Source organism: Cyanistes caeruleus, chromosome 3 (assembly GCF_971803275.1).
Source record: "Cyanistes caeruleus chromosome 3, bCyaCae1.hap1.1, whole genome shotgun sequence".
NCBI classification, from domain to species: Eukaryota; Metazoa; Chordata; class Aves; order Passeriformes; family Paridae; genus Cyanistes; species Cyanistes caeruleus.
In genome coordinates, this window is record NC_141703.1 from 58,905,185 (window position 1) to 58,926,608 (window position 21,424).

The following is a 21,424-nucleotide window of genomic DNA, read 5'->3' on the forward strand; positions in this document are numbered from 1 at the left end:
CAGAAAAATATGTGGAAAATACAATTTTCTCTATGCATTGTATCATGTAATTGTATGGAGAGCTTGTAATTTTAGCATACAAGTTCTCCCTAAGTAACAGACAGGCCGCTCTTGTGCTTTTCTAGCTGCTTCCCTGTCATGGATGGCCATATTACTGTGTTTTTACATCAATTCTCTGTTCCTAAAAATGCAAAACAAATGGTTTTCATAACAGGCAGTGGTTTCAGGCAACATGCTCCATTTTACTCCCTTCAGAATTAGCAATTTTGTAACAATGGACAAATGTGAATTATGGAGCATCCTTGCTATCATCGACAGATACTGTTAGACTCTTCCTCCTTTTAATTTTGTGGCTAGCTGCTTCCATATTTTCTATGATTTCATTTGAGCACCACTTGAATATTCCTCTGATACTCCTCTCATTTTTACGTAAAAATCGGGTTTTAATTAAAAAAAAAAAAAGAAGAGACAACAATGCATATTTAAAATTGACAGCATTAACATGTAAAATTATTTATTGATTGCCAACAGGTTTTTCTTCCTGTTATTGCAGAAAATGCCTCTTCCAAAGGTAAAAAAAAGCCAACATACTCATTTGTCAGAGCAGAGATTATTCTGACTTCAAGAGTGTGATATTCTTTTGCCACTGGATATTCTATGTCCAGGACTGGCTGGGCTGCTGTCCTGGCAAGCACTGCATGCACGCGAGCACATCTGTCCCCAGGTGTACCAGCAGGCACTTGTGACACGGGAGGTCACTCAGCTCCCACTGAGTGCAGCACAGCTCGCTGGGGCTGGGAATCAGCCTTCCCTTTAAACACCAGCCTAGGCACGGGGGCAGTGTTGGACCCCATAGCAAGGCAACCCAGCTGCTGACAAAACTCACAGGCACTACTGAACAGCTCAGGCTGAGCAAATGATTTATTGTATCAGTTATGTGGCATTTATTTTTATTTCTACCTTTTAAATACAGAAGAATGAAAGTATCAAACCCCCAAGTTTTTCTGCCCAAGTGTTCAAGCTGTGCTATTACTTTTTTTCGAAATTCAGGACTTGGTAGTTCCTGCTGCCAATTGGCAGCCTTGCTTAGCCTCATGCAGAATTAGACACATACAGATGGAACACATTTTCAAAGATCATCTGTCAAAATAACCACAGCCTAAGAAGCATTAATAAAATGCAAAGCACTCCCCAAGACTTCATTCAAAACACAGCAAACTCTGCAGGGATGTTGAAGAGTTTCCAAGAACCCTTGCAACTAAAGTGACAAATACGTTGTTCTTCCAAGGAACTGAGTATTTCAACAAGAAAACTCATGTGCTCATCTTTTCCTTGCCTTGAGATGTTAACCACCACTGAACATAAAACCTATGTTTACATCAGAAATGAACTGGTGTATTTTTTCTTTTTACAGATCATTCAGAAACAATGCTCTCCTAAAAATTCTGGACACAACTATTTTGACTTACCCTTTCCATCTTTGTTTTTCTTTTTCACAGATATGTTTGGAGTTGTAGTAGGGGACTCAGAACGAGATGGTTTTGGTTTCTTCCCTGAAATAAATCACCAGTAAGTCAACTGCAGCTTAAGAAAAAAAAAAAAAAAAAAAGAAGAAAAAGAAGAAAGTAAGGAAGAAGAGGGAAGGGGAGGAGGTAGAAGGGGAAGGAAAGAGATTTGTTTCTCCAATTTAAAAAAAAAATCAATTGCTAGTAAGTTGGGAACTTAGTTCTGTGCTGAACCTCTTTTTCTATGGCAGGAGGGACCTCCTATGCTCCTACCGTACTTCTAAAAAAAGACTACACTATGCACTTTCCTGAAGTCCATGTAAATTGGAAATTTCTTTGTCTATTCAGGTACTTTTAAGAGTACTTGAAACAGACAAGATGAGAAAAATAAGCTATTAAGTATGTCTAAGGGCTTAGACAGGAAAAGGTAGATAAAATACAGAGCACTATCATGTTCACTCATTGCCAGAATGGAAGTTAGGGACAAAACAAGCTTGTCTCCTTGTTTAATCTATTGCAAGTGTACACTGACAGCAAACAAACATTTTTTTTCAGTCCTGTTGTCTTTTACACCTTTTCTAGAGTGACTGCAGATAAAGGGAAGTCCCTTGTTTATGAAGATCAGAAGAACCAGCAACGGGCTCTGAAAAACTACCAGTTTTTAAAGTCATAAGCATGGTGGCTCTCTGGTGAGGAAGACTGAAAAGAAGAAGTTACTTAGAACTGATCACAAAAATGAAGGGCACTTGTTTGAAAATGTTGAAAAATTAACTGCCAACACAAAAGGGAACAAAAAAGCTAAGTCATGTTGAAATATTTTTCAGTATAAAACCCTGCACTTATTCTTTTATTAGTTCTCATTCCCTGCAATGGCAGCTTTTACAGGTGGTGTAATTAATCAGAAACCTTCAGAACTTCTTTATGTAATAAGAATTTATCTTACCAGGTTTTGCAGTGACCCATTACTACACTGACATTACCTATATTATTACCTATAATCTTTTAAGAGGTAGAATAGACTAAGAATACACAAGACTCAGAGGAACACCTTTCTAGTTCAGATAGAATACTGCCATAGTTAAAAATCTAAAGGAAATTTTCTTTTCTCTCTATTTATTGCATTTCCAAAGAATTGATGTTCTAAAGAGGCAAGAACCAAAAGGTCTGGGCAAGCCCATACACTGTAATTTTCCAGTTTTGGTTTTGTTTTGAGGGGCTGTTTTAGTAAGGAAACAGCTCTGCTGCAGACTGAGAGAGGGTTTTTCACTAGCTCTGAAAATTAAAAAAAAACAGCTCATTGCCAGTCTGCACTATTTCCTTCCTCTTAAACTTCCAGTATCTACTGAGAAATCATAAGAAACTTTGGCTTAAGCACTCACTTTTTGACATTAGCAGTCTTGTTAAGTCCATCTTTGTACCTTTTCTTTCTTTTGACAGTGCATGGGGGAGGAGAGGCATGGGACAGATAGTTGAGAGAGCTATAGTAAGTAAACTAAACCTGGAGTCCTCCAATTTTCTTGCTTTCATCATTCACAGGATTCATGACTGAGAATGGGACACAAATGACACCCACTGTTTTGGCCAGTAATGTTGTCCTTGATTTGAAATAAGGTAGGAAAACTTCTGACATTGTTTTCTTCATAGATCATGATATGAAAGAATAAAGAACTACTGGAGTACATTTTTAGCAGCTTTTCTCCACTGCAAGTTGCAGAAATGTCTGTTTTACCTAAAATGTCCTAGATGAAGTCACTCGCATGGATGAGCTTCTAACCCACAAGAAGTCCCTCAGAGTAAATTTGGCTAAGTGCTTTCCCCCATTAGAGCTGTGGGAGGACTCTGTTGTCTCATTTCCCCTCCTGAACAGGTGTAAATGTAGCCATTAAGAACTAGAGAGTATTATTTTGATATCAGTAATTTAGACATTATGTCTAAATGAGTTCAGTTCTTCAAAGGAAATGAAGTGGATAAGAGCTGAATTAGGTCACAACTGAACTGCTCTTAGTACTGATCCCATATAATTTATGCACTTCTGATTAGAGATAACCTAGGCTACTACATATGAATAGGACTGCAAGAGCAATTCTAGGCTCTCTTTCTTCAGCCTAGACTACTTCAGGACTCTGTAAGAAGACCATCCAAAATTAGAAATCCAGTGAAGGATTTGAAACTTGTTTACGGCAATGTGTTGCTGTTACTGCTGTGTATCTGGGCTAGAGATACTTTATTTGGATAGTTTTAGATTACACTGTGAGCTATAATCTCCAGGCACTGACTGATACCATCAAAAACCCAGCTAACAGAGACACATCAGATATGTTTCCTTTGTTTAAAATAAGATATTTTTTAAAAGCACATTAAGCACTAGCATGCTTCCTCCTTTGCTTCAATATTCAAATTCAAGCATGAATTATTGTTTTTCAGACTACATCACTAAATTCCTTTTTAGGAGAGAATTCTACAAAGAGGAAGGATAAAAATGTACAAGAGCTAAGCTTTATGTGGGCCTACCATAATTTTAGATAGTTCATTGGATTTACAATTGGTATTTTCACTTTCCTATTTCCATGGCTGTAAAACACTTCAGGTTAGAAATTCTTGCTACAAATTAAGGTGACATTAGGCAGTCAAATGTTCATTCTGATTAAATATTTTATGCTACACCAGAAAATTTAAAATCCATTTTTCTCATTATGTTCAGTGAGTTGGATTAAAAATATAATTTATGTACAACCAAAATAAATTACATATACCTAAAATATGATGTACATAACTTATGTGACTACCTCCTGCCAGATACCCTCCACAGCAAACACAAATACAAAGAAGGTATTAATATAGCAAATTTCCAAGTTTCTTTGGCTGACATCCCTTTGTTTTTCCTGTCTTTCTGATCCATTGCTGAACAGCTCAGTGTTCAGACATTCATCAACAGTACAAACATCATGCTGAACACGGGCTTGGAGCTGAGCAGATGGGTGGATACAGCTCTCCTGCTGCAGCAATAAGGCCAAAAGGAAAGGAAGTGAAACCACCACATTGCTTCTGGTGAACATTCTCTTGGAGGAGCTCTACTTGGCAGTGCCATTCTGGCGCAGTTAGCTGGCAACGCTCTGCACTGTGAATCCCTCTAAGTTTAGCTAATGGCTTATACATGCTAGAAGTCTATTAAAGAAGTCTATAAAATCTATAGAAATCTTATAAAATCATGACTGATATGGACAGGGCAAAATGATCACCATCCTTTACCACACCTCATAACTGACCAAAGGAAATGAAACTGTACTTAAAAAAAAAAATGCCCTACAAACAAACAAACAAACCTCCAAAAGAATCCCACCACACACTGCACATTATCCAAAAGTGCACTACAAACTTAATAACATTTTGAAGTAATTCTTGTGCAACAATGGCTTAAAAATCCCCAGATATTTTGAAGTAATACTTGTACATCCCTCAGACCATACCATCTATTTTACAAAGCCTCAAGTTCACTGAAAACTAGTACGTAATGATACACTAAGCTGATGTATCCTTCCTAGCATTTTTTTTTTCTAAAACAAATACACATTTTCTGTGAAGCAACTGGTTTTCTAACCTACAGCAAGGGAGGAGGAAGGAGTGGGAGTAAGCAGAAGCACAACACAAAAGCATCAAACCAAAGAGGTTAAATGTATGGCAGACAGCAGCTCCCTGTTTTGACCCACACAGTAGCCAACATTTAAAAAGAAGAAGGGAAGAAAAGAAGAATCAAAACCCTCCCAATTTAATTCTCTTACGGCTGGTTATCTCACAGTAGTGTGCACAGCCACAGTACTTCCCCAGAAGCACTTTCAAGGCAGCTGCTGGTAAAGCTCTCCTCCACAGTAGTTTCAGTTCAGCTTTCTTAGGGGAATCAGAGACTTGCTGACCCACACCCATCCCTATGAGACCTTGTGACACACATGGGGCTCAGGAGGCTTCACCAAGATCTTCACGGGCCAATATGGTCTCTCTCACACAAAACAATTCCCAACACTTGGAATTAGCATAAAAAGTCACAGTAAAAATGCACTCCTATTCCACAGGAGTATGGCTGGGTAGCAGAAGCCTTATTCTGGAAGGCTATTACACAGGGGAACCTGTTCAAGTCCTCATATTCTAGGAAGAGCCCTAGGATTAGTTCCAGAAACATAAGCTCCTCTGTTTATTTTTCTTTTTATATTAATTTGTTGCAAGGGCATTTAACATCTATATGTATAGCAAGACTCTCTTTCCCTGCAGACACCAGCTTCAGAGCCTCTAATGGGGTCCACACTGAAGCAGGGTGGGAAAACAGGAGCAGAATGACTAGCTAACACCACTTCATGACTCTTTGGCACAGCACTGACTGCAGTGGAACATCCCTACGCTATGGAAATGTAATCTACTACAAATGGGACTTACTGTAGCATGCAGCTACTAATAATAATAAAAAAATCAGTAATATTTAAGAAAAGGCAAAAATCTCTTCCTATTCTCATTCCATATTCTGAACTGATCAAGTATCTTCAGTTGAAGCTAAGTAAAAGCTAATGAAAGTACTTCTGGATTCGCAGCAGCAAAAGCTCCATGGCTTGTATTGCAATTCTGCTCTGAAGAAGAAACTATAAATAGGAACAAGCACAGATTCTTTCTGTAGGATAAGCCATCGGACTTGTACGACATCATTAGTCTAAGCACCCGTACATGTGCTCACTCTAGGCAGGAAGAAAATGCTTTTTCCCTGCATTTCTGGCTGAGCTCACTCAGTTATTTTGGCTTGACACCCAGAATGGTTCCAGACACCCACAAGGAAGCGACCGTGCCACCCACTACTCTCCTGCTCCACACTGCTGTTCTCCAGTAGCATCTTACCTTTTTTCTTCTTTGGCTGTTCAAATTCTGGAGTCTCTGGTGACTCAGTATAAGGGTCTGGGGCTTGGTGAACTTCCACCACTTCGGGGATCCCATCCAGTGTGACCGACACATGTGTGATAGGAGGCACCATTTCTTCCTCTTCCGTTGCACCAAACATAGTTGCTTAAGGGAAAGGGACAAAAGATGTATTTTCACACAGCCAAAAAATTTTAAAAAGCTGGCTTTAGAGCAAAAATTCAAACATAGAATAAAATCAAACAATGACACTTAAGTCTTTCAGGTGAGAGAAGACTGGTTTATAATACAATATATGTACCGACAACATTTTATGCAAGCACAGGCACTACTAAAACAGAACAATTGAATGACAGAACCCACCCCACAAAAAGCACAATTATCTGCTGATCACACACCCATATTTAAGGCAATCTGTAAATGTAAATGTATATTCTTTTATCCAGACAGCATAAACATCAACCAAATAAAACTGCAATCTAAACCATCCAACTTCATTCACACTTTCTCTCTGTAATCTTTGACTCTTTCCTTTCCTGTTCAACTCTAGCATAGCAATGAAATCCTTCACTGTATGCAACACTGGATTTCTGATCCTCAAACTACGTACATAAAGGCTATCTGGAAATTGCAACCATGCTGCAGTGAATCCCTCTTCCTTTCACAAATAAACCTGGCAAATACAGATTGGATTTTCATAAAAAAAACTTACTCATTCTTTTTTCATCCAACATAGGATCAGGGGAGTCCATATTAAGAAGTGCTTCAGCAGCTTCAATTGTTTCCATTGTTTCATCTCCATTATGACAAGATGCTTCAACTAAAAGCAAGGGGAGGAAAAAAAAAATCTTAAGAAGCTACAAACTAGACTTAAAGCTTAACATGATATTTATTCCTATTTAAATCCCAGAAAAAAAAAAAAATGACAGAGATGATATTCTACTAGATGTGTAGCAACAGATAGCTGGGGAGAAAATGCACACTGCAATAATTTTTTTTATTTAGTACAGTACATTTTTCAGACTGCATGTATAAACACCCCCAAACAAATCCTTTGTTTCTGCCTCATCTTTCTAACCCCTCTCTTTGCTGATCAAGCACATGCACTAAAACACAACACCCATGAAACTAAGAAATATCACTACCACAAGCAATATTCCAGAGATTATTATTTAAAAACACAATATTGCTAACTTCTTATGGTGCTCCAATGTCATATCCACAAAAAATCATGTGGATATGACACTTGAAGACATGATTTAATGGTGAACATGGGGGTGGTTCTGGGTTGACAGTAGGACTTGATGATCTGAGGGATCTTTTCCAACCCTAAAAATTCAGTGGTTCTATGAACAGAAGTGAATTCCATAAATAAGAGATGCCCATCAAAACCTCAGTTACTTCTGCAGGCTTTACACCTCTCTCTTTCCCTGTTAGGCTTTGAGGAATTTTGGGTGGGGCAGTCACATTAATAAACAAAACCAAACAAAAAAAACACACTAACAGAGCAAGCAAACATACACATTAAAACACAATGTAATGACATTGAAATATTTCTGCACACAAAAGCAAGTTTGTAACTTATAGAACTTCTCTATTTTAACCTTAAAAATATCACAGCAACAACAAAGCAACCACTTCAATTAGCACTAAGCAATTGCATCATTAAAAAACCAACCAAACAAAATCCCCTAGTTTCATCCCAGATGTTTACAGCTTCAGTAACTGTATCATTAGGAGAGGGTAAAGATGAACGCTGGCATCCACCAGCTGGATCTTCCACCAGCTGTGATTGACAGAAGCCTCCTTACCTTCTGAATTTTTCCTTGAGCCTCTAGTGTAAGAGGATCAGGCTAATACAGAATAAAGTAGACAGGTGCTGGGAACCCCTGATCCACACAGAAACTCACCCTTTTTCTACAGGACCACCTCCACCCTATATCTGGCAAAGACATTCAGACAGTTAAGGATCTGCACCTTCTGGCTGACATCTCCAAACAGTCTTAAAGGATGAGAAACACAGAGCTGGGGAGGAGGATAGCATGAAGAGAAAGTGAGTATGGACTAAGGTCCTGACCTTGGAAGCAGGACAGGGCAGCAAATCGTTGACAATTTTGTCAGGCAGCTGACAGGCTCAGGAGCTCAGACCTGGGGCATCTCAGCCCCAAAAGCCACACAGCATCCCTAGGGAATGCCTGCCCATCAGAAAGGAGAAGACAGAGCATGCCCATCCCACTCAGTCTGTGGCCATGTACACTCTTGGACTGGTGCTGGTGACTTGATGCTTATGGTTCTAAGCTTTATCTGGAGGAGAACTTCCCATATCATTTACCAGCATTATCAAGACGTCAAGAAGGATGTCACATCATACAAATATAAATAAATGCACACAGCACTGCCAAAGCAGCTGTTCTCAGTTACTGACATTGTTTGAGTGGACAGGAATGTTAGCCTGCCACAATCCAGCTCAGTCAAAGTCATGGAGCATGGCTGGCTTATCATGTACAATTTTAAAGCCAGCAGTGGTACTCCCAGGTTCTCAGTTCTGCAGGCAGGGAGGAGAGAGCTGCTGCTGTCTGCTCTTTCCTCAGAGAGGGCTGCAGGAGGGTCAAACCCACTTGCTGACTTTCGAGTACTAAGGTGATGGAGCAGAGCCAATTCTTCACTCAGAACACTAGCAGGTGAGGAAGAGGCTACCAGCTTTATATCACTGTTAGAAGCCATATGGCTAGAAGTTTACCATCCCTATCCGAGACTAATGAAAGGAATTTATAATAGCCATATTAATAATGTAAATATAGAAATTAATATGATTTGCTGCTCAGAAAAATAAAAGCATGTTAAGGAAACTTCCCAGTCTGACCATCCATGAGACTCCCTGGCAGTGACATCCCAAGGCCAGAGACTGCCACTGCTGGGTCAAAGCCCCTCCACAGTGGGCAGCTCCCGTGACTGACGTGTCCTCCTTGGCTCCCCACACACCCACTCCACAGTCAGACCAGGTTTCCCACAGCAGATTCTCAGATGTCTCGTTCCATAAAGCCATTTATTCACAGCACAGTAACACAGGAACAGCCCGTGCTGGTGACCCCAGCCAAAGAACCCCTGGGCTTTTATAGCCTCAGAGTCCATCCACAGGCAGGTCTCCCTCTTGCGCTCTGTGTCCATCCACCCCCTGCCGCTGCTGTCACCTGTCTTCTCCTTTCTTATTCAAAAAACCAGCAATTCTGAACCGGCAGTTCACAGCCTCTTGTGTCTGGCTCCCACCCTGAGCTCAGTCTGCATCTCACTCTGCAGTTTACCAGCAGAGCTACCTGAACCAGAGAACCTGAATTCCTCTACAAGAAGCAGCACTATCTTTCTATCCACAAACACAGGATGGGAAAATTAAGTTCCTTAACCACTTCACTGCTCTTGCCAACACCCTTCAAGCATCTTCCGAGAAGATGACTTCACAGAGTGGTTTGAGACAAGCTAATATTTCCCTGTTGCTGAAAGAACCAAGGGTTACGGTTTTTCCTCCCATCTCTGCCCCTGGTTCATGACCCAAACTTCTGGCACTTAACACATGCCAGGCTTCAGGCTTTTTTGATCACAGAGTGAGACAACTAATCTTTATAAAATGTCTGAGAAAAGGTTTTGGGGGTATGCTGGGTTAGCAAGTTGAATTACAAGAACTCAAGAGCTAATACAAACAAGGTGTGGGGCACCTCAAAGAAAAAGTGAAGGACCACCTCTTTGTCCTTTTAACAGCAAGATGCTCATTTGCATCCTTCAACATGAGACAGTGCTCAAGGATAACCAGCTTAGCTACCAAAGGCAAGCTGGTGTCTCTTATTTTAGCTTTTCTGTAATGCTGCAGAATGGTATTCCAATCACTGGATGTTATGATACAGTCCCAGTTCTCAGAAGAACTGGAATTAAATGGCTTATTTTTTCCTCCTTGCCAAAGTCAGAGCTGAAAAAATGGGGCAGCAGGGAGTGTCATTTCTGCAAAGTATCAGGTTTTAAACGTTATCTGAAATAGAAGCTTTTAAAAAACAAATGAAAATAGGGGGAGGGGGAAGAAAAATGTGGAAGAAAAAAATGAAAAAGGGAAAAAGAGACAGGGAAGAAAAAATGGGTAAGAAAAAAAGAAAAAAGGGAGAAGAAGGGAGAAAAAGAGAAGGGAGGGGAAAAACCACATCTAAAAATATATTCAGTTTTTTCCCAGAGTACTCTATAAGTTTTTGTTTATCTGAGCAAGCCACAAGCGTAAGCCTCTGTATGTGCATGCCAATTTCTGCCCAGTTACTGCAAATCCAGGTTCCTATAAATCATCATTAGCACAACGCTTGCCCAAACACAGCTTTCTGCCCTGAAATTATGCCTCATGTTGGAAGTTCTCCACCTCAATTCAAAGTCCTGCTTTCCCTACTCCTGTCTAGTGCCTTTTCTGAAATTTTTACACCACTTTGGGCAATTCTATCCTGCTCCCATTGCTTCCCTGGAGGCTGGAAGCTCTGGAGAGTGGGCAACATGAGTCTTTGTCCAGACTGAGATAAAGGCTGTGCTAGTCACAGCTGTGTTTAAATTCACTGCTGGTTTTACTAGAGATAAAAACAGGGACTGCAGAACCTCAAAATACTGTCTGAAGAAATCTAAAGTTGCTAATCTAAAGTTGCCATTAGATATGGACAGATTCCCCTTTTGCAGAATAGCTGGCTGTTAAATATAAGCACTTTTTAGTATCCACTCTTAGCTGATTGCTATCTGCCACTGGAAAACTGAGTTTAAAAACACAGATATTTCAGGAGACCTGCAAATCGCCACTTTTGTTTTTTAAATAAGGCTTTACAATTTGTAAAGAAAATTATCTCATTGAGGAGGTATATTAAAAAAATCCCTCCAGTTTTACCAGAGCTACAGGCAGCTGTGAAGAATTTCTTTACAAAGTAACTGAAACCAAAACCTGATTTTTTGCAACTGGCATCTCGTCAACTCACAGTCCTCACAGATTAACACTATAAAGTTCAGTTTCCATCCAACTTGTCCTTTGGATTTTTTTGTAACATCAAAAATGACCACCAAGAAGCTGTGTTTGTGCAGGACTGCTAGATTTTCACAAAATGACGAAGCAAATGGTCCCAAACTTCAAAATTAAGTTATTAAGTACCATTATCCATCTATGAAAATGCACACTTCCATGCTCCCTATTTAGACCAGGGCATGGGACATTTAAATACAAACTTTCTGTCCCTGTTCTCTCATCCCCTCCCCCCGAAATGGTCTCAGTGCAGCCACTTCCCTGATTCCATAAAAACAATGCCAGAATAGGTGAACCACAAAATGGCAGACTTTGATTAACTGTCGATTAAAATCACCAAACATGACAAAGTTAAAAAAACAAAACAAAAAAATGTTTTCAGGAATTACATAATCCAATTAGTTCCTCCTTCCTGTGCACCTTATATCCATAACTAGCCACATTAATAAGATCTACAAAGTGTAGCAAATCGTACCATCTGACAAGTTGGCCTAGAGTTCTTCTGCACAAAAACATTATCCCCTGTATTTTTCAGAGAAAAAATATTTCAAAATTCCCATTAGAGATAAAACTTCATTCAAAGCCAAATGCTCCAATTTATTTTGTTAATCACCCTTTACTACATGATGGTTAATCATTTAAAATCCTATAAGACTGGCAACAAACCGACCATAAAATTGCCAACACAGTTCTTCCAGGGAAAAGTATTTTTAAAGAGGAGGGTGATAAGGCACATCTGCCTATTCAATACAAAAGAAATTACAGCATGAGCATTAACATAGCTAAAAAGTTGACTTCTGGCCATGTCTCAGCAGGGTTTCACATGCAATAGATGCCATTCTTATAGTTTTCTGCAGGTTATCATTTATCTGACAGGTAAGTAATCACCAACATGTGATAGATGTGCTTTTGAAGGGCTGAAGCTACATCCTACAGTTGAAAGAACCTATCAGCGTCCGCTATTCTGCAGATAGACCCCTAAAAACTAATTGCTTCAGTTTCATGACGACTACTGCTAATTTCTGTTAATCTAGGAAAAGAGAGAAGCCCAGTGTATGACAGTCATAAAACAGTACTGAAAAACTAGTAACTTAAAAAAAACCTAAATACTTCATATTAAGCAGCCATCGCTCAGTACTGTTTAGTCATAAATTACAGTGGTTTCAGTTTTGTTTTGCTGTGAACTTCAGTCTTATAAATATTTTAATGTGGAATTAGTACAGTCTTTATGATGTCTGATCCTCTCTCAAAGGTATAATGTTGAAGTGACTGAAAAGACTGGTACTAACTTCAAAGAGCAAAACAACACATTTCACTGCTGAGAGCAAACAAAATCAAGGAGGAAACTTCAAAGAAGAGAGACAAGAAAAAAAGCAGCTGAAAAACAGAGTAGGTGGGAAAATTGAGCTATGATTAGCCCCATTTCAGAGGCAGCCTACAGCAAGCTATACTTGAACTGGGGTCTCTCCCACACAGCAGTCTTGCAGTTCAACAGGGCAGCTGTGGCCACAGCCAGTGTTTGTCCGCAGTGGGCAGGGAGGTAACAGGGGCCTCCCTCCCCAGTGTCCTCTTGTCTCTTCCTGTGGGGTGCCTTCACATCCCTGGGCCCCAAATTCCACCCCACTAGAGTCAGGCTGGATAGTTTCCTGCCAGAGACCAGTGGCTGAGTTGCCAGTGTTGCCTGCCTAGTCCTGAGCAGATTTCCAGCCACAGTGTTGGTCCTGGGTCAACTTGCATTCATCCCCTTTCCCTTTCCATGCTAAGGAAATCCACTGCACGCACACGATGGACACTGAAACAGGTAATTCATTATCATCACAACAATTATCTCTGCAAAGTGGCAGGTCTCAATTTCTAAGGACTTTGCCTTTAAAGAAAACCAGATTTCTTGAACTATAATGGATGATGGGAACAATACTGTACTTGTCTGCCTCCAAAGTATCCCAGAAACCCTTGGACACCATCAGTTACAAGGATTAAATATTTTCAGTTTCTGGCAGCAATTTGCAAAACCTTCTCATGTGACCAGCAATGAAAAAAAAAAAAAAAAAGGTTTACAAGGGCATTCACAAAAGTGGAGCTTCATGATTACTCATGCATGTAAAAATTCACACACAATATATTACAGTGAATATGGATTCACAAAAATGATCCACTATGAAATTCACACGGACGCATTAAGTGGTGCTTAAGTAACACACTGGGGATATGCCAGTTGTAGTGTGAATAATTAATATGAACAGCAAGTTGGCAAGAGGTCTCAATATGAAATACTGTTTGAGTATGGAAAACCTTCTTGAATAATAACCTAACTTATTTGTATGGTCACAGTCTGTTCACAGATAATTCACTACTATGGAAAAAAAAGGAGCCATACTCATCAGATAAAACCATTTACTGAGAGCAGCTCATGTCAATTTACTCTGTGAACTGTTCCTCATGTCAGGTTATGTTGAGTTCTTGTTTTGCTTTTTGTAGTAAAAGATTGTATCAGAGCATGTCTTTGGAAATAATGTCAAAAGTATTGAGTGAAACCAGCAAGCTGTCTCTCTCCCTGGACACAGTCCAGGTGTGAAGCCTAGTGGCTAAAACAAAACTTCTCTCTGTAAAGTATCTACCCCACCTCTGAGACTTTTTCTACAAAAACACTTCAAATACATGCATTCAGTGAGGAGTTGCTTTTAAAACACGTGACAGGTCTTTGAGCTTTTCTCTTGACAATTGTTTGTTCTTTAGGGCTACCTTTTCTAACAGTATTTACAAAAAATATCTGTATTTTAGGTGTGAATCATTACTAGAGATCCAAGATTAATACTACGCTGAGTATACTTACACCAATAAGTCACGCTAGCACACACATTTTAATTTATTACTGTATACCTTCGGGAAGTTAAAAGCAGTACATCTACTCAAGCTGCACATTCCTGCTTTTTGGTATATATGTTTACTTAGGAATGCACCACCTATTAAGTAAAAGCAAACAAAACCTATGAAGAACAAAGAAAAACTTTGTTGGTACTCTGAGCAGGACTCTGCTTTAATCACTGTTGATGGATGAAACTTCACCATTATCAGCTGTGCAACTAGGATTGCAAGCCACCTGCTAACAATACTAATGCCATTTTCTCTGTCTTGTATAGAATTAACAACATTCAATTCCACTATTTTTCTCCCTGCTTTTTGTCATTAAACTTTCTTCCTCCATTAGTCACAGCCATCTTGGTGCAAAGACATGGCAGAGAGATGGTTTTATTGCCAACCTGTGAGGGTGATATCATCATCTTCTATGATTTGCTCTTCTGCGACATCCAGAGAGTTCTCGGTGATCATGTCACTAGGTTCATCCACGCAGGTTAAGCCAGAGTAGTTATGCAGGAGTTCTGCACTAGGAACATGCTCCACGATGACAGCAGGGAAAATGGATGGATCACCAAGCTGGGGGTGGAGAAAAAAATAAACAAGACATTAGTTAGACTGCTTCCAATCTAGCCACTTAATGATTTATACTTCAACAGACCTGTACTAAACCACCTAGATATTAAAGAGTCAGGAGGGAGCACTAAAGGAAAAGATGATTTTTAACATCTGAAAGCAAATTGCAGCAGTGTTCCACCAGGAGCCAGAGACTGAATATTGCTGAAGTATCTACTGTACTGACTGTACTTGAGTATATAACACCAGACTTGCATGACACAGTTTTGCAGCGTGAAAGCTGACAATACAGAGGAGTGGCAAGGCACAATAAGTGCTACATCTTGCTGGCAATAATACTGGGTGAGCAACTTGCTGCAAACACCTTCACCTTTTGCTCTTCCCATCAAGCTGAGAGTGAAGGAGTCCTGTGGCTGTGAGGACTGGACAAAGCTCTCACAGGCATCATATTTCCTATGAGACAGTATTTGAAAAATCACTATTTTAGGGGACACTTGCTACAGAAGGAAGGGGTGTAACAGGTTGATCTAAGTGCTCTAATTCTTATAGCTTTAGTCATTTGACATCACTCACACCACACCCCGCCTCGCCACCTAAGTCTACTTTTAGACATTGTCCTTTGGTCTTGATAGTTATTTTGCATCAGATACAGAAGAAAAGAGGCACCTGGAAAACAGAAATCAAACCTAAGAGCAATAATAGCAAGATGCACACTCTCTGACAAGGCAACCGCTCAACAGGAAGAGGTTTTCAGCAAATAACATCTACTACAGACACTGCATTTTTCAAAGTGAGTCTTTTAAAATGTCATTTGCAGGAAGAAAGTTATAGTAGAACTGATAGAACCTGATAGAACAGGTTCAATGAAAGTCTAGTGTAACTCTAAGGTTTCCTCCTACAAAAATGAAACACATTATTAATGTGTGTCAAGCTTAAAAACAAGAAAAAAACCTAAAAAGTTGCTAAAACATTTCTGAGAAAACCAGTATATGTACATTTGGTCCCACCCTCCACAGAAGAGCACAGATATGTACAGATCTTATAATCATAGAATGGCCTGGGCTGGAAGAAACTTTAAAATCATCTAGTTCCAATCCCCCTGCCATGGATAGGGATACCTTCCACTACACATCAGGTTATTCAGAGTTCCATCCAGCCTGGCCTTAAATATTTCAAGGGATGGGGAATCCACAGCTGTTCTGAACAACTTGTTCCAGTACCCTTCTACCTTCACAGTAAAGATTTTTTCCTACTATCTAATCTAAACCTACCATCTTTTAAGTTTGAAGTAATTTCCATCTGTGCTGTCACCACATGCTCTTGTAAATAGTCTGTCTCTCTTGCAGGTTCCCTTCAGGTATTGGAAGGAAGATCAAGTAGTTTTTTTAACCACACAAGTTAAAAACCCAAGGCAAAAAAACAACTGTATGATTATGCCGTTGTTTAAGAATTACTCATCTCTCACAGTGATGGAAAATGGTATCAGAGCTATCTACTCAACCCAGACAACAGCTAGAGGAGTAAGCCTCCCCTAGGGAAGAGTCTGGACCATAAGTACGGAAAGTAGAAAGTGCAATTAGAAATTTTAAAAGGCAGTAATTACCACTTTAAATGGCCCTGTGTTTTGTAAAACAGGTCTCAGCAAAAACTGTGGTAAAGGGCAACCAGGAAAAAAAGAAGAACTAAAAACCAAAAATAGTATTTTAATGGGTTTCCATCATGGACAGTCTCCTAAACAAAAAGAAAACAAAACAAACAAACAAACAAACACCCAAAAAAACCCCAAAAAGGTCAACAAAACCAAAACTGAAAAAAAAAAACCAAACAACAAATAATGACGTAGTCTATGAAACATGTTTCAAAAGAGAGCAATATGGTAGAAAATCAATAAAAATGAACAAAGTACAGACCAATTAAAGCCCTCTTGTGCAATCTTATCCCCAGGTATTTATCAAGTCAAGCAATGGGACAGCTGCTACCCCACACCTTTGTGGGCACCTCTAACCAATGCTGCATCATGCTGGAGCTGAGAAAACAGAAATCGTTGATGGGCAAGAGGTCCCAACTGTTCCTCAGAAAAAGTCATGTTCATGTTTTGCATCCTATTTGTTTGCTGACCTGAACATCCTTGATCCTATTTGCTTCCAGGCAAGAATAAACAAATATATTTAATTAAATAAAAGCCACATTAAAAAAAAAAAATATATATATAAAGCACTGTAAAGAGAGAGGAAAAGTAAAAAGCTATATACATTAAAAAAGTTTTATTTTCAACAATACATTCATAAGCTACAAGGCAGATGGTCCATTACAACTCCTTCCTAAGATACAATTATGTTCTAAAAATAGTTTAAATACCTCAGTTTCAGTAATATGCCTCGATACATAACTTTTGGGATTTAAGTTACAGACAGCTGTGATGCAGGCACTTGGACATGAGCTAGGAACCCCCAAGTTTCCTTCCCATCCAACAGACAGAGATGGTATTTCTAGGGCACAATTTCCCTGCCCAGTTTTAGCCTCCTGTGCTACAATAGGATGTCATGCCCTAAAAACACCTATTTCTCTGCATTGACTATGAAATGGTGGAGGTGTTGGGGTGCTTGTTTCTGGTGTAGGCATCTGTGTCCTGCACACTCATCAGCAAGTGGCCAGCTTCCTCCTCCCCACCACATCTGGGCAGCAAGGCGCGCTCCTCTCGCCCCACTTCCGCCCCTGCACCAGCTCAAAAGCTGCAGTGTCTGCAGCCACAGATCAGGTTGCCTGTGCTCAAGATAAGCCTTACATTAGCTTCTTCTGAAGAAGAAAATTACTTTGGCTCAGCACTGCCTTCTTTAATGACTGATGCTCATGCCACTGGCTTGGCCTCTGAGAGGACTAGTTATAGAAAAATGTTTCAGAATAATAAACAAAATACAGATAAAATCAACTGATTGTCACATGTTTTCAGATCAGTTTCTCAAAGCCCTACTTATATTACACCCTACTCACTTTGCTATGAAACCTAGTTACAAAAGCCCAAACAAATACACTTCACTACTGACCAGAATGTTTCCTGTGGTACTGAACTGTGCTGCTTCATGCAGCTCAGAAGTGGTTTGATCCATATGAACTGCTCTGCAAGGTTAAACTGTGTTTTGACTGTATCTAGAAACAACCATCATGCACACACACTGATATTGTTGCTTTGTTTGTCTGCGGGCAGAGAAACCCCCACAGCAGGGCAAGACCTCGTCACCTGAACTTGGTGCTGGACTACGCAGGGAAGCTGCTGACACACTATGCTTTCAAAAGACTGGAGATGAACAGAAAAGCATTCACTCATGGTAAGACATTTTGAATGTGCTTTTCTTTACCTTAATCACAGTTTTGAACTGGGAGAATCAGAGTAAACATCACTTCTTGAGGCCTCTTATTTTAAAGCTATTGTTATAACTGCATCCAACTCATACCTACAGCAGTACAATGTATGGACTTTCCTTCCTGCCATGGCTGTGAAAAGGAAAGAACAAATTCTAATATGCTACTGTTGAGAAAAGTATTCACACAACTGCAAACCAATTTAATCTGAAATGCATTTTTGTGGAAGTGGTCACTGCTTTTTTGTACATTATTTGCAATTGGTTATTATTTAATTAACAAGCCTTTCATTTAGTTTTAAAAGCTAATACTAATGTACACAGATGTACACATGACTGTGAGATAATCTCACCTTGGTACTTCTATAATGTTCTAAATTTCACTGGAAGTGCCTGAATCCCAATTGAGAGCCAAACTAAACTTTCCTCTAGCTCTGTTGTTTTGTAAGACATAAAAATAACTGTACATATTTGGAAGTGCAAAAGAGCCCTTTTTTACTACAGCTCCCTTCAAATCTAGTGTGTAATGAGAATTACACACAGGGAAAGCATTAAGTTAAGAACTACAGGGTAGTGATTCAATTAACACAATTTAAATTGTCTAATACCAAGATCACAAAATAATTTATTTCTAATACAAACATGCCCTAGCAAAAAATATAGTGCAAACTATCCCAAAGTTTCAAAAAAGTCCCAAATTAAAGTTTTGGCAATGATTTTCAAGAAATCAATACAGATATCTATAGAACAATTTGTGTATTTTTAAATTTCTCCTACTTCTACTGCTTCATCTTTCTTTTATAAAATACAGGTAAAATAGGACACCCTAGCTCCAGCAAAGCTTTGACTTGGCTCCAACTCATCTCCCACATCTGCTGGACACATAAAACAATTGAGCTACTGCTAAAACCTTCCCAAATCTTAAGACACCAAATCCCTGTAGACCAACCTTTACCAATTCAGAGGAGTGCAAATTTCATACAGATGCTGAAAGCCCATGGAAAGTCCCATGAGCAGGTCCCTGAAAGCATTGATTATATTCCACAATCCCCTGAGAAATGAACCCAGTCCTCCTCCAGGGTCTAAAGGCAGCAATCTTCCTTCCTGCTCTCTAATTCTTTTAGTGTGTTTGACATGCTGACAAGGTGTTTCTTTTTTTCTCTGAAAATTGTCTCATGAACTGTCACCAACTGACAGAAGATCAAAACACCATCCTGGCCACAGAAATGGAAAATAAGGAAGGGGATTTCTTCTGCTTTGGAGGTACTGTCTTCTCATACTACAAGTCTTTAAGGATGACAACTTGTCCCAAGAATAAAGTGACTATCTTTTAACTGGTGTGAAATAATTTTGGTGCAAGTGAGTGATGGGTGGGAAGAAACACATGAAATAGATAGCAGAAGGGAAAAGCTACATGTGAAAAAAAAAAAAAGGAGAAAGCAACCTCAGGGAAAGAACAAGTGTCTTTTTAACCAAAGGACAGCATTCAGACTTGCAATACAGATGGCCATTCCTATAAAAAAATAAACAAACAACCCCCCCTCCCCACAAAGAACAAATAAAACACCCAAAAAAACTAAACAGTATTAGAGGAAGTGATAGTGACTTAGTGACTAGAAAATAGCCTTGGGTTTTCCCTTGCTGACAGTCCCTGTGCAGAGGCAGTTTCTCAACTTTAAAGGTGTTCCCACTACCAGCATCAGAGAAGGGACCAAATTGCACAGAGGGATGCTGCAGGCAGACACATGCAGCTCACTCTTCTGGGAAGACAACCTCATCACAGATTTCATATTTTCCCTTATGTCTTAATAAATCTGCAAGAGAGTAAGAGGGAGGAATATTCTGCAGGAGCTGGAAATAGCAAAAATATGTAGATCTTCATCTTGACCAGGTGGCTTAATCTTTCTGAAAGCCCATGATGATATCAGGGAACATGGAAGAGAAAATGCAGGCATCAGATGATGGTGCAGAAGTCATGGCTCAACCTAAGGTGTCAGACCCTTCTTTATCAAAAGAAAGGAAGAGAGAAACAAACGCCAGAGGTACAGAAGGGGTCTTCAGGCACAAGTTGCTACAAGCAACACAGCACAGCCCAACACAGAGCAGTCATGCTGGGAACCATGTTAGCAATTTAATGGTTGTAATGATTCAACTTCTCCCTGGCACCATTTAAAACTTCCTGCTAGGGATTTAGCCACTGTGGCTGCTTTTATTCAGCTTCTTAAATTAAAAATGTCCTGATCAAATATCACATTAGCTGTAAGTCCACAAAGGAATAAATGAAAAGGCACTGAGAGAAGAAGCTGCAGATAGGAGGAGAAGCAGGTTTAGGCAGCAGTGTTGACTCAGCCAAAGCCTGCAGGAACTCCTGCCCAGTTTTATGTGTGAAGTCTCACAACAACAAGAAGAAAACCCAAACAAACAAAAAAAAAACACAGAAAAGATGAAAAAGAAAAGCAAACTCTATTTTAACTAGATCCCTAACTTGTAGCAGAAGCCAGACAGGTTATCAGTAGCTTTAGCCCAAGCCTCTCGTTCCCTTCTGAAAATCATAAGGATATTTTCATTTCACTTCTTCCTCACCACAGATCTACTATGTGATAAATGAACCCTCCAAGAATAAAAAATTAAAAAATTATTATTTTCTAAACTGCAAAGGATAAAGCTGATAAGAGTGAGCCTTTCCCGTTCACACGATTCCATGCGTTTGAGCCCCTCCCGTTGGCATCTGCCACTGAACGCTGAATGCTTACATTTGCAAATGGACTGTTCATAATTTATGGTTGTTTAACCAAGATTTAAAAAAAAAAAAATAAAATTAAACAAAATAGCCATGAATTATGACTTCCCTGAAATACTGAGCATAGTTGCCACTTAGACCTTGAACCTCTCCCCACAGCTGTTCCATGTCCCAAGAGCTCTTGGCACAAGACAGCTCCAGGCAAAACTTTGACAAGAAGAAAAGTACCAAAGTTCTTAAAATGCCAGCTTGTGAGGGCACTGCAAAAATAATTATCCAAAGATGAGTTAAATTACACTTTTTGTATACGATGAAGATCCAAGAAAATGCTTTTGCCCAATACAGAGCACTCACAGAGCTAAAATTTTTGCAAAGTACACAGATTGTGTTATCCATACCTAAATACAACTTATCTAAGAATTTAAAAACTTTAGGAGTAGCAATAGCTCCTGTGTAGTAAGAAGCAGGT

At 39.5% G+C, this 21,424-nt stretch overlaps 1 protein-coding gene and 1 long non-coding RNA gene across 13 annotated transcripts in view; one reads left to right on the plus strand and one right to left on the minus strand.

Moving 5' to 3' along the window:
• Positions 1-21,424, minus strand: part of ELF1 (E74 like ETS transcription factor 1) — an 82,587-nt gene that overhangs the window by 12,266 nt on the left and 48,897 nt on the right. For all 11 annotated transcript variants that reach the window (XM_086881158.1, XM_086881161.1, XM_086881167.1 and 8 more), the window contains 4 exons: positions 14,685-14,859; positions 7,111-7,218; positions 6,381-6,545; positions 1,470-1,553 (listed from right to left, as the gene is read on the minus strand). In XM_086881158.1, coding sequence (XP_086737284.1) covers positions 1,470-1,553; positions 6,381-6,545; positions 7,111-7,218; positions 14,685-14,859 — 532 coding nt within the window. The remainder of the gene's footprint in view (positions 1-1,469; positions 1,554-6,380; positions 6,546-7,110; positions 7,219-14,684; positions 14,860-21,424) is intronic.
• LOC111934097 (uncharacterized) lies at positions 1,501-19,546 on the plus strand. 2 transcript variants are annotated; one of them, XR_002867066.2, is made up of 4 exons: positions 1,501-1,569; positions 2,088-2,194; positions 3,042-3,116; positions 18,062-19,546. It is a non-coding gene; the product is annotated as an uncharacterized LOC111934097 (long non-coding RNA). The 2 variants fall into 2 exon arrangements; XR_002867028.2 differs by lacking the exon at positions 18,062-19,546 and adding an exon at positions 4,415-4,499.